Source organism: Dreissena polymorpha, chromosome 4 (genome assembly GCF_020536995.1).
Source record: "Dreissena polymorpha isolate Duluth1 chromosome 4, UMN_Dpol_1.0, whole genome shotgun sequence".
NCBI classification, from domain to species: domain Eukaryota; kingdom Metazoa; phylum Mollusca; class Bivalvia; order Myida; family Dreissenidae; genus Dreissena; species Dreissena polymorpha.
This window is the reverse complement of record NC_068358.1, coordinates 121,947,152-121,965,046: the sequence shown is the minus strand read 5'-3', so window position 1 is coordinate 121,965,046 and position 17,895 is coordinate 121,947,152. Positions and strand designations below refer to the sequence as shown.

Sequence of the window (17,895 nt, the reverse complement as noted above, 5' to 3'; positions counted from 1 at the left end):
CAGGACAGCAAAAAAAAAACAACAAGCAAGCAAGCAAAAAAAAGTGAGAATCAGGTTACTCACACATAGCGCATTTACATTTTGAACCTGTCCAGGTGCGGATCAGCCGTACAAAGTCTTTATATTTGTCGACTGTGCGAATATCCTCTGGGAGGCTGTTCCGCACCTGTACAGCCTCAAAACGAAAGGAATTTTTGCCATACCTTGTTGTTCTTACTTGTGGTGTCTCAAGGATGTTTGAATATCTGAAATTATAGGTAGAGGATTTAACTTTAACCAAGGATTGAAGATATTCTGGGGAAAGATTGTGTATACATTTAAATGTTTCGGACGCAATGAGGCGTAACCTGTTTAAGTGAAGAGTAGTACTGTTAACCTTTTTAGTAGTGTATCATAACTAGATTCATAGTCATTAAAAACAATTCTAAGGGCTCTGAACTGTATCTTTTCTAGTTTTTCTGTGTTGGATTTACTACAAAAATGACATATAAGGGGACAAAAATTAAAATTTGATCGGATAAAAGCTTTAAAGATTATTAAACTAGTGCTTACATTCAGGAATTTGCTTAGTCTTTGGAGAATATTTAATTGTTTGGCTGCCTTTTTGCATACATTTGTAACCTGTGGATCAAAGTTCAATTTGTAATCAAGTTCCACTCCTAAGAGTTTTACTTTTTGTTCACATTTAATTTCATTTTGACCTATAGTAAATGATTTAACTTCTATATAAGTCTTATTACCTACACATATTGCCTGGAATTTATCGGGGTTTGCCTGCATTTGGTTAATATTGAACCAGTGTATCAGGGATTTACTTTCTGATTCAATAGTTTCCTTAAAGGTATTTAAGTTTTTGTGACTGAAGGAAAGGGTATTGTCGTCTGCATAGTTATACAGGGTTGACTTATCTATAAAATAAAAAATATCATTGATAAAGATATTAAAGATCAACGGATCGAGTATAGAGCCTTGAGGCACTCCCTTAATGATTTCTTGCCATTTACTAGTACAATTGTTTATTATTGTTTATTTATTTAATGTTTAATCTATTTATTTATTTATTTACATTCTAGGTCAAACATATATAACAATATCACCACAATACATACAAGCATAGAAACATAGTTACACCACTGTTATTATGACAGCTGTAATTATCAAATAATATATATATATATTTAAATAAATTCAAATCTATATATAGTATAACAGTTATAAAAAATTAGTTATCAATTGAAATGCAATATTTGACCTAAGCTAAAAGCTTATTTCCAATGCGGTACATTAACAGTACGAGAACAAAAATGATCAAGTTGTTATATGATCTAACTTACACACATATACTTTGGTGTTTGATTGAGAGAAAACATGTGAATAACCTAGCATTTGTCTCAATCCGAAAACTAAACCAATGTTAACAAAAAATGAAAAAACATTACCAAACATGAGGCTTAACTAAATACATATTATTGCAAATATGGAAACATTTAAAATAGTATACATGTATATCACAGATTCCAATTGTTTCACAGTTATATTCATATATTAACAATACATATATAGATCTATGTCCTCACTTCTCTCAGTTTGTTTGTTTTGTAGATGTTTTTTAACCATTCTTTTAAATTTGTCAAAATTTTCCACTTTTTTTATGTCCTCTGGAAGGGAATACCAATCTGTAGACCCAGAGTATTTGAATGTTTTTTTTATAAGTATTTGTCACAGTTGAAATTATGAATTATTTTTTCCAGATCTTGATGATTTTTCAAAGGTTTCGCTGAAATATGAAGGACATTTTCCAAAATCAATTTTATGCATATAACTTAATTTAAGTTGTTTCACTCTGTTTTCCACAATTAACATTTTCAATTGTACAAAATCTTCATTGGTAATGGAGGTTCTTGGTTCGTAACCTTTATTAAACCTGATAATTTTATTTTGCATAATTACAATTTACTGGAGACACTTTTAGTTTGCTTACTTTTCGTATTGGCCCAAACATCATATACTGTTTTGCCGAGATGTAGTGACAACTTGTTATCCACAAGCCATTCAGAACAATATTGTAAAACAAGACCAAGCTTTTGGGATATAAAATCAGGATCTTTATGACTAAATAAAATTGTACTATCATCAGAGTATAAAATAAGTTTGCATTCTTTGTCTATGCTTATAATCATATTGTTCACGTAACAAAGAAAGAGAAGAGGCCCTAAAATACTACCTTGTGGCTCACCACACGAAACAGGGTTAGAACTAGAGGAACACTTACCAATACTAATAATTTGACTTCTATCTGATAGGTAAGATTTAAACCAGGGAATCGATCGTATGCCCATAAGTTCTAATTTTCCAAAAAGAATATTGTGATTAACTGTATCGAAGGCCTTTTGTAGATCTAACATTATCATTCCAGTATACAATCCTTTTGAGGTTTTTAATTAAATAAAATATAGAAGCTGAATAAGACAACTCTCTGTAGAACATGTAGAATATGATTTTCTAAATCCTGATTGATGTTCATAAAAAATAGTGTTTTACGTTAAAAAAGATTCCAATTGTATGTACACTGCTCTTTCTAAAAATTTTGAAGTTACACTAAGTATACTGACTGGCCTATAATTTCCAACATCTAACTTACTATCTTTCTTGTGCAAAGGTTTAATCCTAGCTTGTTTAAAGTCATCCGGAACACATTCCTCAGATATAGACAAGTTAACAAGAAAACGAATTGGACTTTTCAAAACATCTGCCCCATCCTTAAGGAACCTAGCTGAAATACCATTGATGCTTGTTATTTTAAATCAACTTTGATGCATGTCTATTTTCTGCATTGATATAAAAAAATCACTTGATGACTAAAACATGCGATATGGTTGGAATTTTTTATATTCTTTTCCGAACGATTTCAAGCGGGAAACATTGATATTCCAGTGGTAGGCAATGCGGTTGTCAAAATATCTGGGTCAAAATATTTGTCAATATCATACGTAATGAAAAATAAATTCAATATTTCCAGACGAGCAGACAGGGATGTTAACGGGAATGCCCGGATATGTAGCTGTCATTTTGTAGATGGAAAGAAAGACAAGAGCACCGCCTTGCGGGTGCAGACCGCTCACCTATTTTTCTTTTTAAAGGTGAAGGGAAATATCTCAATACTTCAATCAAAAAAGATGGATGGGTGGGGTGGAGAGGGGTGTATAGTTTGGGGGTGTTGTCTTTTATTACATTATCTTCCAAAAATAAGAAATAAAAATGCAAAAAAAAATAAATAGGGGGGGGGGGGGGTTCTTGGGTGGGATAGTTGGAGGGGGATTCGGGGGGGGGGGCATGGGGGATAGTTTGGGTGGAGTCTATTGTAGTATGTCATGTAAGAGTTGTTTTGTCAAAGTATCAATCAAATCTGATCATAAATAACGAAGTAATGGCAATTTTTGCAAAATTTAATTATTTGACCTTGAGAGTCCAGGTCATTCAAAGGTCAAGGTAAAATTCAACTTGCCATGTTTAGTACCCTCATGGTAGTATGAAAGTATTTGAAGTTTGAAAGCAATAGCCTTGATACTTGAGAAGTAAAGTGGATGTCAACACAAAATTTAACCATATATTCAAAGTTACTAAGTCAAAAAAAGGCCATAATTCCGTCAAAACGACAACCAGATTTTTGCAACTTATTCCGTACAGTTCCCTTATGATAGTTTGTGAGTGTTCCAAGTCTGAAAGCAATAGCTATAATATTTAAGGGTAAAGCGGCCCAAAACACAAAACTATACGAAATTTTCAATTTTCTAAGTATAAAGGGGCCATAATTCTGTCAAAATGCCAGTCAGAGTTACATAACTGTGCCTGCACAGTCCTCTTATGATAGTAAGTAAGTGTCGCAAGTATGAAAGCAATAGCGTTGATACTTTAGGAATAAAGTGGACCTAAACACAAAACTTAACCAATTTTCTAAGTATACAAAGGGCACATAATTCTGTCAAAATGCACGCCAGAGTTATCTAACTTTGCTTGCCCCGTCCCCTCATGATAATAAGTAAGTGTATCAAGTTTGAATGCAATAGCTTTGGTGCTTTATGAGAAAAGTGGACCTAAACACAAAACTTAACCAAATTTTCAATTTTCTAAGTATGAAAATGGCACATACATGTAATTCTGTCAAAATGCACGCCAGAGTTATCTTACTTTGCCTGTCCAGTCCCCTCATGATAGTAAGTAAGTAAGTGAACCAAGTTTGAATGCAATAGCTTTGATACTTTACGAGAAAAGTGGACCTAAACACAAAACTTAACCGGACGCTGACGCCGACTCAGACGCCGACGCCAAGGTGATGGCAATAGCACATACTTTTTTTCAAAAAAAAGATGAGCTAAAAATGGACCAACTATTTTTATTACCAGAAGAAAGATCTACATTTCCCAGAAATGAACACCCCTAAAAGGTAAATTACTAAAGATATACATGTATGGAACACAATGTTGTTTAAATTAACTTTCTGTGTTTCTTTTTTAAATATCATAGAAAAAAGTGTAGAATATTTATTATAACATGGTAGAGCTATATTTCTTTTATTGTTTTTTAACATAAGCAAATTAATTTTTCATTGAACAGTTTAAATTTGTGTACAGAATTTGTAGTAGAATGTATATGTTCATTAAAACAGTCTTAAATCATGGTTCGCATTGACCATTCTATGGTGATGATCCCAATTGTTCTCGTGTTATGTTTATAGTTGGTATTCTGTTATAAAAGAAATGGATAATAACAATAATTTCTCTTCTGATAAGGTTTACTAGTTTTCAGTTTCCGTTTTTGCTATATTAATTATTTTCTTACAACAGATGCAAAAGGCCGAAGTTGGTGGAAAGGGACGATGTCAAAGAAAGCATACCAGTAGATGTTCCTACAATTTCCCAAGACCATTATTATCATACGCATGACTACAGGGCTTATAATGACATTGATGCTGAACTACCAACAAAATCAAGTATGTTACAGATTTTTGTTAAATTATGCTTACTCGAATACTCACACCATTGACCAGTGATTTTTAGCTCGGCTGTTTTCGGAGAAAACCCGAGGTATTGTCATAGCCAGCTTGTTGTCAGCCGTCCGCCGGGGTAGTTCTAAAACCTTTACATTGGCTCTAAAATCAAAGTGCTTTCACCTACAACTTTGAAACTTCATATGTAGATGCACCTTGATGAGTTCTACACTCCACATCCATTTTGGGGTCACTAGGCCAAGGGTCAAGGTCACTGTGACCTTTAAAAAAATCTGACAAAACTGCACTTGCAGCCGAGCGTTGGCACCCGTTATGCGGTGCTCTTGTTCTTACAAATTTTCTCATCTGAGTCCTTGGACTCAATAACTTGCAAATCCATGAGTCCCTGAATTGAAAGAATGAGTCCAAATATTAAACGATATTATATTTTTGAGAAATGTCAATGCATTTTTGGGACTCACTTTGCACCCTTAGAGGTTTTTGTGAGTGCAGGATGGATGCAGGACTCACAGGTAAAAAAATCACTGATTGACATTCAATATACAGCAACATTTTAATAATGAAAGTTTTCATTATTTTTCATATGCAGTTTAAGAGTTAGAAAGGGAGATAGCCCGTCTAGAGGGTGAACTTGGCCGCATGAAAGTGCGTCCATCCAAAATGTCTGTTCAGGACATAATTGGTGATAATGATAAGGTATTTGTTTTTAAACTTGTAAAATATACTCAATGAAAAAATACATAACAAAATATATAATTCTTTCTGGTTATAAGACAAGTTTCTTTTTTCGTACTTCTTCTTCCATTTGAAATCGGTACAATCCATCATGTCGATACTGTGTACAAGTATATGAATGACTTTTATATACTTATATACTTAAAGTGGCTAATTGCTTTTCTTTTTAAGTTGGAACATATAGAATAATGATATCACTGACTCAGAATGATTTTTTGTTACAAACATTATGGAGTTTTGTCAGTGGAATACAAATGTAATTTTGATTGTATTGTATTAAAAAGCTTTATTTGTATATAATGTCTAATCCTTTTTATTTCCTACCACAGTTACAACATTGCTCACTCACTCAATATGTTCATGTCACACTGTTTTAATTCAGATGCTGCTCTACACATCTTTTCCTGTCGACGTCTTCCCAGTCCTGGTTGATGTTCTGAAGAGGTTAGCTCCTTTCAACTACTATGCTGACTGGACTGTAAACTGCTTCAGCATAGAGGATCAACTATTAATCACCCTTACGAAATTACGTCTGAATTGGGAGGACTTAGATTGTGCAGTTAGATTCGATACAAGCAGAGGAACTGTTTCGAACATTATAAATACACATATTTCTGTGCTTCACGAAATATCGTTTGAGGGAATTTTACTTAAAGTAGGGATTCCAAGCCAACTCAAATGCAAGGGATCCATGCCGAAGTCATTTGAAGACTTTAGTTCTGCAAGAATTGCAATGGATGATACAGAAATTGTGCAGGATGTTCCTTTTTACATGAACCATCAAACACTTTCTTATAGTAATTATAAGAGTAGACATAATGTAAAAGCTGTAACATGTGTTGCTCTAAATGGTGCATTAGTTTTTTGTGTAAATCTTTATCCAGGCTCTACATCAGATGCAGCAATTGTTGATCACTCGAAAATATTAGAGCAACTTAAACCAGGCGACTTGATTTTGGGTGATAAGGGCTTCAATAGTTTTGATAAACTTACTGCGGGAGTTTCTTTAAACATTCCTCCTTTTCTTTCTGGTAAAGGTCATTTCACAAAAGAGGAAGCTTTACTTTGCTTTAAAATTTGAAGGAGCCGAATTCATGTAGAAAGGGCAAATGAAAGGTTAAAAACTTATGACATTTTACATCATATTCCTGCACAAAAGAAACATTTAGCGACAAAAAATTTTCAATTGTGTTGTTGTCTTGTTAATCTTCAGGCTCCATTGTTTAAGGAAATAGCAGATAAATATGAATTTGATTCAAATTAAAGCTCTCAAATATCGAAGTACTTTAGCAGTACTTAGTAATCCATGGATCCATTGCATTCGAGTTGGCTTGGAAATCCTACTTTTTGTAACTTTAAAATTCCTTCAAACAATATTTCGTGTATATGATGCTGTATTCCTAAATCTTTTTGTACAAAGAATGGATTTAGTTGATACTTGTATGCATCATAAAGAGTTGATCCTCTATGCTGAAGCAGGTGACAGCAAGGCTGGGTCACAGTCTAGCCAGCATAGTAGTTGAAAGGAGCTAACCTCTTCAGACACTCTGAAGACAGTGCAGAGGAATGGTTATTACATTTTAGCTGGCAATTTGTATTTCTAATTTGAGCAATGCTTATGCCGATTGTATATGGAATGCTTGTATGTTTGTGAACTTTTGTGTGTATTGTTTAAATAACATGCAAATTTGGTTGTTGTTCTGTATTTTGTATTCCATAAACATCTAACAGACGGTAAGTATGACTGGTATATTCCACCCTATTGGAGGCATAAAAAACAAAGAACCAAATAAAAACAATTAAATTGTATTGATTATGGCAACTCAGTTGACCATGATAAAGCTGCCGTTGAAACGCATGCATTAATTACGACATGAAAAAATGAACATTTATATATACAAAACATTCTGCTGAAAATGTAGATTTAAAGAATATCTGTACTGTCACAAAATGGTGCATTTATCTTTATATAAACACTATGTACAAATTCAACTAATCGGCAGTACATGTATTAACATATTTCACTAAAGGGGCCTTTTCACAGATGTTGGCATGTGTTGGTTGTGCTCTCTGGTTAAGCATGCAATAAAAAGATCTGACACTCGTTGTAATACCATACCATATTTTATTAAACTCGTCCAGAAAATTCGTTAGTAAGTTCGCCAAAGGCTCGCTGACTAACAAATTTTCTGAACTCGTTTGATAAAATATGTTATGATATGACAACTCATGTCAGATCTTATATATATGAATAGTGAAACTTAAGAAACAGAATCAGCAGAGAATTTTTTATTAACGATAGTATTTTGATATAATAGCAATATGACAATACATATAACAGGACATAAACATTAAAACTAATACAACTTATATCGCCGCTTTTGAACGGAATCTCCTAATGAAGTATAGCGAAAATATGTCAAATATGTGTTGAAATGCTTTACATTAAAAATCTTGCTTGTATTTTCATCCCTTTGGCAAATGTGTTATGATATGGTATCATTTCATTACGCTTCACTCATTATTTACACGATTGAACAATCGCTCTATTTCCTCCGTGTGTTGCACTCGATTGAATGTATGCATTCCCCTCTTCTGTGAAACGTTCGACTTATCTCCAAAAACAAAAACGGAGATGGATAAATGTGGGAATTCACTTGAAAAAAAAACATCGACATGTGCACATCCTCGCGATTATGGCTAGAGCTATCTAGTTGGGCTTATTAGTAATCTTTACTGCCGGGCGCTAGGCAGGTGTCAAGCGGTGCCGGTTGATATTGCTGACTGTTGTGTCGGTTAACGGCCATGTCAGCGGGTGCCTGGTGTGGCCCGTACTCTGAGTACATAAAATTTTCGTAAAGAAAGAAAGCTGGGCGTAAAGTCGAGATATATAGGGTATTTTTTATACGAAATAAACGCTTACCACCTTTTACGGATATGGCTGGATATTTAGAGTCATTTAAAAATAAAACAAAAGCAATGAAGGATATAAAACGGCGAAAAATAACTGTCTCGGCATGGACGTTGCCATCTTGACTATCACGTGATTGCCCCCTCTGTTATAGATATTGTGTTTCGCATCGAAAGGTAAAAGTTTGCGTGGCGCAGTGGCATCCGCTTCCAATTCAATACATGCTAGGTTCGAAAACCGACGACGTACGTTTTTTTTTTCGTTTTTTTCTTACAGAAAGCAATCGATGTCGTCCCGATTGTCCGACATTTAAAAATCCAAAACATCGTTCAAGTAGGTGTGAAGAGGGTAAGAAGGAAAAGTTATAGGTCGGTTCACGAATCGCACTACACTTTAAGTATAAAGCGATAATTATCACGTAATCACGTTGATGCTAGATTTATTTGGTACTTTTTGTTTTTTCTCGGTTGCTTTTCAAAAATGACATTTACAAAATCAATAAGAATATTGAAGTCGGTGTCAACTGGCAGTAGAAGCAAACAAATGATGCATTCGTATGCGCATTAATAATAGTTCGCAGTTACGTATTTATTAATCGCCATTTTCGGAAGTGTGTCGCCAATCTTTTTAACTTGTTGCAATTTGTGACAATGGCGATCGACAGCGGAAACCATGGACATTAAATTTTGGCATAATGTTTTCTCTTAAAGTTATCTATATACTGCTGTTTTGCATGATTCAGTATTTATATGCTATCTAAGTCCAAATAATTAGACGTTATCTACTTATTCGACCTCATATTTGTAGGAGTAATGCGTATGTAAATGATCACGTCGTTCTTCCTAGTACAAGTATTTATTCTCATTTTATATATATATATGGTTGAGACCATAATTTCGCTGACAAAATTTTGTTGCTGAAAACTGCAAAAGGGATATTTTATTTAAGAAAATCTGGCAGTATCACAATTTTCGTACTAATTTTCGTCATTCTTCGTATTTATGCACGCATTAACTCTCATTCCACGTTTGCGAATATAATTGTGCGGAAATATTTTTGTTAGGCAACAGCAAAATGGTTTTAATATGATTACATACAATAAATCTGGATGCAACATAAAATGAACAACATAAATTGTTAAGTCTTCTTTGAAGTAAATTAAAAAGTAGCGTGAGTCAATATCCGTCTAAATGGAAATCGTGGTCGACAATTTATCATTAATCAAGAAAGAATAAAATTAAAATGAAAAGTATTTGCAAAGTCCTTTCATGTCTGTACCATATTTGTCTGTGATCCGTTTCAAATAAAATGTTACGCCATAGCAGCCTAGTTTGTCATTCATGCATGTCATCAAGGTAAAATTATTGAATCGGCCTATTTTGGTGATCGTTCGTTGGTCATTTTGGGTCTGATCGAAGCTGTTGATCATTACTATCATAACATTTATACTAGAAAACCACGTTCGATGTACCTTGTACTTCAAATCCGTTTGGGTTTTATCGGTGGTCTTACAGCTTTGCTTTTTTGGTTTGCACTTTGTATGTTTAATCAAGATTGAAAGATGATTTCTATTTTAATATATGTATGTTGCGTAGTAGTCAACGCCACCGTACTCACATGGTAATGTTAATGTGCATAGAATCCTTGATCAGACGTCATGTGAAGCATCGCGGGTGTCAAATCCGCGATGAACCGTTAGAACTACAGAGTTGTAATAGTTTTATGGCCTTCAGTCTTGTCATGCATGGCGTCGTCACGGGCATGCGCGTCGGGCAATTATCAATACCGGATGTTTTAATCATAATCTATGCAAGAAACACTTCGAAAAAAATAATAAGAATATGGCATTGCACGATTAAATTTGTTTATTTTAGCATATTAAACACGCAATAATTTATAGTTGTTATGTAATATTCGCACAGAGGCAACATTACTAATTGTAGCAGACGTCGAATCGCCCCCTGCAGCCGCTCTTGGCATAGATGTTGGCGCCGTCGATACCATAGCTTGAGTTCAGGATACACGCGGAATTTGAGCGCTGTTGGGCGAGCCGGACGTACGTGACTGCCGCGGCTCCGGGAACGCCACAGACCTGGTGAGCAAAGTCCCAGCTGTCGCAGTCTATTGACTGGTAGTTCCGGCACGAGCAGACGTTGAACGTGGCGCGGCAGCCTTGGTTCACCCATACCGAGCCAGCGCTGTAGCCGAAGCTAATGCCCAGCGTGCATGCAGATCGCGAGTGTTTTTGGATCACCTATAAACAGAAATCATAGCGTACTTTTAACTTATTTGTATTGCTTGAACAAATGTCAACAATGATTGGCTATATATGTATCGTCTTACATAAAGGAACACATGCTTCTATAAGATTCCCTTCTGGTGGTGTATATGTAGATTCACAGTATTTAATTATTTGTTTAAACTTGACCGATCGCACAACCAAGTTATAATCCAAATCATAACAATATAAGCATGATTTTTGGGTGTTTTACCACCAAAAGAAATGGGTTTTTAAAGTCGTACCGTGACAATGCCAACAGCAAGTCCCCCGGGCACGGCACAAGTGGCGTATCGGAAGCTGTTGCTGGAGCAATCAATGGTTGCCTGGACATCACAGCCATAAGCACCTGAAAAGCGCGACAGATGTGACATTTTAACGTATATGATCCCATAGAAGCAAATAAAACTGTTGTGACTTAATTTAAATCGCAAGCCTCTTTGTCAGAGTCAATCAGTTGGTCCATTTTTAAGTTAAATTTCGACGTTAACAGGGCGAAGTGTATCTATAAACGTAACAAAAATGAAGGAGTAGTGCCCTATTTAAAAGCTATTTATGAAAGTTAACAATAAACCTGTAAGGATTCAGTGAGAATCCACACACTATTAGTCAGTCGTTTCTAGTCAGATTAGTATTGATAGCTTATCACGCATGTTTAACTAAGAACTTAGTGTTACATGGATGCGATTGTTGAGTTATTGTTCTATTGTTACATGAAATGTGTAAATAAGTCATTTTTTATAAACGAAAATAAATACCTGCTATAAGTCCGCACAGCAGCAAGCTAACGATTATCACACAATGCATGGCGTTGCAGTTCTAAAATAAAGGACACATTAAACATTTTCGGTGGTTATTTATTATAAAATAATCTAACAAAAACGACGAACGCAGCAGTCACTACCACCACCGCCAACAACAACAATGTCAATAACAGCAAAAAGATCAGCAACATCGGAAAAAAATACAAATTACCTTGATTGCCAGTAATAATGAAATATGTTCTTCGAATTTTTTCCCTTAATTTAATGCAGACCATGGTAAAAACACGCAATATATATATATCTATGTCTGCATCCGGGAGATATTTCTAGATTGTACGAGAAATGTTTATTTACTCAACCATCAATTATTAATTAAATGAAACCGATGTCAGTTTTCTACGTCTCTTTGACAACTTACTAACAACCAGTTGAAAGAATGCGGATTTTTTACAAACCACAAAGTGGCCTCTGTCCTTTATAAACAGCCGTGAACTTAACGTAGGACAAACTAATAAGTTGACATGTTGTATTAGCCCGTGTTCAACCTATCGTGACACCGTTGTTGTTGTCCTAATATCGAATAAATGGTGTAACCACACATAAATCGGTTTGCATTCGGCATGAAAACAACCAATGGCAACAATTATGAATTTCGTATTTTGATTTAATTAAGGGACTATAGCTGTCACGAATTTGATTGGTTAAAGAAACCAAAGGGCGGAAACTCAGAATTAAATATTGCAATAAGTTAAAATAAGCTAGTTTCATAACTAAATCAACGCAATGGACGCAACTTTTTTTAATGCAAGTGGACAAAGACACAATCTTGGAACATTTTATTATAAATCAGCTCTCCAACAAAGAATATTGGTTTATTTGTTACATGCAAAACTATATACACTCAGAAAACTCATCAATCTAACATGTATTTCTGGTTACAAAACTTATTTTAGTCAAACTCAGAGTACGGATGCAATGTTTACCCTATGTGAAATATGCACTGTCTAATACTTGATGAAGCCATACATCTGTTGTAATATGCCATATTTTATATCCGATGGAGTATTTGCAGTATCCACAAGCTAATCTACATTCAGCGTTTACAAAATAAAATGCATACCATACGATGGAGTATTTGCAAGAAGTGCTTGTATTTTTTATTTAATTCATCAAATGTTTAATTATTAAAATTGTTTTATATCAAACACAAGATTACTTTATGTGATGCTGCTACTGCTGCTGATGATGATAACAAGGACGACGACGACGACGTCGATGATGATGATGATGATGATGATGATGATGATGATGATGATGATGATGATGATGATGATGATGATGAAGAAAAAGAAGAAGATGATGATGATGATGATGACGATAACGACAACGACGACGATGACGATGATTATGATGATGATGATGATGATGATGATGATGATGATGATGATGATGATGATGATGATGATGATGATGATGATGATGATGATGATGATGATGATGATGATGATGATGATGAAGCCATACATCTGTTGTAATATTCCCTTTTTATATCCGATGGAGTATTTGCAGTATCCACAAGCTAATCTACATTCAGCGTTAACAAAATGAAATTCATACCAATATACGATGGAGTATTTGCAAGAAGTGCTTGTATTTTTTTTAATTAATTCATCAAATGTTTAATTATTAAAATCGTTTTTATATCAGACACAAGATAACTTTATGTGATGCTGCTTCTGCTGCTTCTGCTGCTACTGCTGCTGATGATGATAACAACGACGACGACGTCGGTGACGATGATGATGATGATGATGTTGTTGAAGAAAAAGAAGAAGAAGAAGATGATGATGATGAGGATGACGATGATGATGATGATGATGATGATGATGATGATGATGATGATGATGATGATGATGATGATGATGATGATGATGATGATGATGATGATGATGATGATGATGATGATGATGATGATGATGATGATGATGATGATGAATCTACCTTGTATGTCGTAACTACAAAACTGTTAATAATGCACAAATTGCATTGTCTCCTAGTTTATATGTGCGTTATTATATTTTTTATTTATTTTAAGAAAATTAATCATTTTAAATTGCATTTCCTTCAGGATCTTTTTTATTTTTCTAACAGATGTGAAATTGGTATGATGTATATAATTGTTGAACACTTTTATAATGTTTAGAACCATCGTCTCTCGTAACTGTTTTAGAGTGGTTTTGTACATGTATATAAAATGATTTTGTACTGCTTTACTGTGCTTTTATGTACAAAATAAGACGTTTTATAAACTAGTAGGCTGTGGTATTTGAATGTACGACACTTGGCTTCTTTGTACCATTCAAATAGTTGCACGCCCATGAGTCACGTTGGGATCTCAGCACATAAAATGCTTGCCCCTTAATTGTTGGTGTATCTAAATTGTCCACGTCATTCTTCGTACTACAAGTCCTTATTCACGCATTTACTCTCATTACACATTTGCGACTATAATTTTGCGGACACGCTTTTGTTAGACATCAGAAAAACGGTATCTATGTAAACAAATTAAATCTGGATGAATTAAATGAACATCAACAACATAAATTGTTTAGTCTTCTTAGTCAAACTAAGCGTTTGTAAATATCTGTCTGAAAATAAAGATAACTGTCGTTTTTAACATAGTATTTCTAATTATATATGTTATTCATAATTGATTTAGCGAAAAATAACTGCTGTTAACCTAATTTTAACCTGATTTTTTTAATTTTTTTTGGGTAATGTTTGCACTTATTGGATACAAAATTAAATAGAATTCTTCGTAAAAGTGAACTTTTTGTGTTAAAACAAATGTTGTTTATATTGTCCATTATTACTGCAACACGCAAATGTTAGATAATTATGTTTTATGCTGTCTAGGAACTGTAATCATACTTAGAGTGTAGATGTTCACCTGGAACATATTTTATTTAAAATTACTTAAAGGGGCCGATTCACATATTTTGGCATGTATTGAAGTTTGTCATTATAAAAAACTCCAGTAAAAACTCAAGAATAAAATAAAATAAACAAGTAACCCTGAACAGGGCTCGCACCACTGACCCCTGGAGTGCCAGGGGTCTACCGCTGAGACTACTAGGCGATCCGTGCGTATATAATGAAGGATGTATTTTATACTTTATATCAGCAATCCTCGTAGTTTCACAAAATATAACGACAACAGAACTCTCCACATTATTCAATCGTTTCGCGTTGCAACGCTTTATAATTTTCAGGTTATTAAATCGTCAAAAGATGCATATAATGGCTATTTTAGAGCATGGTAAATGTTCAGTATTACTGTTTCCTCCCAAATATCATAAGTAAAACGAAAATTTGCGAATCTGAAACGACTTTTTTAATTTTGTCAATTTACCACAACGTGAATAAGTGAATTCCTTTAATATTGTGTTGTTAATAAATAAGTATTTATGTAAAATAAAAAATGTAAAATTTTGGACTGAACTCAAAGCACGGTACATATGGTTAATTAAGTCTTTACATGTACATGTCTTTGTAAATTCAGTGTATAAACATATATTAAGTATTGAAAAAAGTCAGTGAAACACGAAAAATATATGTCTAAATGGAAATTGTGGTCGACATAGTAGAACGAATATACTTTGAATTAAACGTATTTGCATATTCTTGTCATGACTGTGGTTAGCGTTTGGCTATGATATTAATTAGTGAAAACATCATTTTGAATGATAAATAATCAAAATATAACGAAAAATCTACTTTTCTGAAAAACAAATTCACTATCAAATGTATTTGTTATGTATATATTTGATAGTGATTTTTTTTTCAGAAAAGTTGATTTTTCGTAATAATTTAATTATTTATCATTCAAAATGATGTTTTCACTAATTAATATCATAGCCACACGCTTACCACCTGTGATACAGACTACCTCGCTCCCTGGGGCCAGTATATTCAAAGGTCCGGAACCATTTTCCAATTGGAACTAAAGAGTTATCAAGGTTTCATTATAGCCCTATACGGATAACTGCCCCGGCCCTGGAAACTTTTTTTCATCGAACGAGAGCAATTATGGAACTCTGATGAGGTATACAACACATTTTCTCATTAAATTTCATGAAGACTGAACCACAAATGTGACATCTAGAGTATAAACATGATTTCACTATAATTATATAAGAGAAGCGGATTCACCCCTTACCCCATAATGTTTTAACAGATCGGAGCCATTTTCGAACTCGTTCGTGTATCGTTTCAACAAATGTTCTGACCAAGTTTCATGAAGATTGGATAAAAACAGTTGTATTAGATTTGTTCACAAATGTTCATTGTACATATGAAAGAAAAATGCCAGCGCACCCAGGCGGTCAGATGTTATAGTAATAATTTTCTACTACAGAACATCTTCGCAGCAAATATTTAAAATACTCAAAATTCGTGATAACCATGTAAAAAAACAAACAGCATTTTGTCATAACTACATGCAGGATTTAAGGATTATATTGGAAATACTTTTTAAAATTTGTTTTTTCCCAGTAAGAATCAACACCCTATTAGAGAGTCGTTTCTATTCAGTATAATAGTGATAGCTCATCACCACTATTGAATTAAGAAATCAATGTTACATTGTTAAAATAGTTGCGTTATTACAATATTAGTACATGTAATATGTAAGCAACATTTTTCATAAATAACAAGAAGTACCTGCTAGAAGTCCACACATCAGTAAGCTAACGACTGTCATACAATGCATGGCGTTGCAGTTATTCTAAAAAAGAAATATTAAACAATGTCGGTGTTTATTAACAATAACATCATCTACCAAAACACGGACAATATACGCTCCGTGACCAAAATGACCAACTCAACCTCCACCACCAACACCCCAAATATAACAACAAAAACAATACCAATAACAGCAAAAAACAGCAGCAATATCGAACAGATATACAAATTACATTGATTTCAGCTAATGCTTAAAATAATCTTCAAACTATTTTCATTTAAGGCAAATCATGGTAAAACACGCACATGTATATATGCGTCTGCATCCGGGATATATTTCTTGATTATACGTGAACTGTTTGTTTGGTCAACCGTCAATAATTTGTTAAAACAAACCGGTATCATTTTATTACTTGTTCATGACAATTGATTAACAATCTAGTTAAGGAATGCGGATTTTTGTTTGAAAGTAAACAGTGTCTACACGGCTGTTGGCTTAAAGGGGCCAATTCACAGATTTTTGAATGTATTGAAGTTTGTCATTAAATGCTTTATATTGGTAAATGTAAACATTGGATTTAAAAAGCCCCAGTAAAAAAACAAGGATAAAATTAAAGAAAGAAAAAAGAAACCCTCATCTGGGCTCGAACCACTGACCCCTGAAGTAAAAGTCTATCGCTTAGACAACTCGGCCATCCGTTGAGTATGTGAGAGTTTATTTACAGGTCATCGCTGAGTCTTCACGACTACCTTATGTGCTGACCTTGTGCTGCGCCATCCTTGCTCATACAATTTTTGATGTTTTTTTTACACTTTATATAAGCAATGCTTGCATTATCATAAAATATAACGACAACAACAGAACTCTCCAAATTATTCAATCGCTTCGCGTTGCAACGCTTTACAATTTTCAGATCTTTAAATCGTCAAAAGATGCATTTAATGGATATTTTAGAGCATAGTAAATTTTCAGCATTACTGTTTCCTCGCGAATATAATAACTACAACGAAAATTTACGAATCTGAAACCATTTTTATTTTTATTTTATCAATTTACCAACACGTGAAAAGGCCCCTTTAACGTATAACATAATAATCAGTTGACATGTTGTATAGGCACGTTCGCGTTATATACGAAAACATCGTGACGATGTTAGTTTAAACCTTTTTTTATTTTAGCTCGATTGCATAGAAAGCCTAAGGCTTATGCGAAACGCTCTCGAGTCACGGACTCGTGACGATGTTGTCCTACTATCTGTTAAATGGTCTACCCGCATATAAATCGGTTAACATTCGGTAAGAAAACAACCAATGGCAACTATTTAGGATTTCGGCTACGATTTCATTTATTGTCTATAAATTTCATGAACCTTATTGAAGGTGAAAGTGAAAGAATTCACAGGGCGGGCACTCAGAATTAAAAATGGCAATAAGTTTTACTAAGCGAGTTTCATTA

The 17,895-nt window shown here is 34.0% G+C and overlaps 3 protein-coding genes across 4 annotated transcripts in view; 2 read left to right on the top strand and 1 right to left on the bottom strand.

Moving 5' to 3' along the window:
• Positions 1-17,895, top strand: part of LOC127880050 (SHC-transforming protein 1-like) — a 153,198-nt gene that overhangs the window by 77,130 nt on the left and 58,173 nt on the right. The window lies entirely within an intron of this gene.
• Positions 10,502-16,484, bottom strand: LOC127880054 (lectin ADEL-like). The gene is made up of 4 exons (XM_052427282.1): positions 16,419-16,484; positions 11,691-11,751; positions 11,178-11,281; positions 10,502-10,908 (listed from the first exon to the last, which is right to left on the bottom strand). The coding sequence occupies exons 2-4, from the start codon at positions 11,737-11,739 to the stop codon at positions 10,588-10,590; spliced, it is 474 nt and encodes a 157-aa protein (XP_052283242.1). The 5' UTR covers positions 11,740-11,751; positions 16,419-16,484; the 3' UTR covers positions 10,502-10,587.
• The window catches only part of LOC127880046 (conserved oligomeric Golgi complex subunit 1-like), a 37,682-nt gene continuing 37,429 nt past the window's right edge, over positions 17,643-17,895 (top strand). For both annotated transcript variants that reach the window (XM_052427272.1, XM_052427271.1), the window contains exon 1: positions 17,643-17,735. In XM_052427272.1, the coding sequence (XP_052283232.1) occupies positions 17,702-17,735 (34 nt within the window). In that variant the 5' untranslated portion in view covers positions 17,643-17,701. The remainder of the gene's footprint in view (positions 17,736-17,895) is intronic.

Coding starts and splice junctions, on each gene's coding strand:
- LOC127880054 (XM_052427282.1), bottom strand. CDS start 11,739: ATGCATTGTGTGATAATCGTTAGCTTGCTGCTGTGCGGACTTATAGCA. Junction 11,282..11,690: donor GCTGTGCGGACTTATAGCAG/GTATTTATTTTC, acceptor CGCGCTTTTCAG/GTGCTTATGGCTGTGATGTC. Junction 10,909..11,177: donor TTGCTGTTGGCATTGTCACG/GTACGACTTTAA, acceptor TTCTGTTTATAG/GTGATCCAAAAACACTCGCG.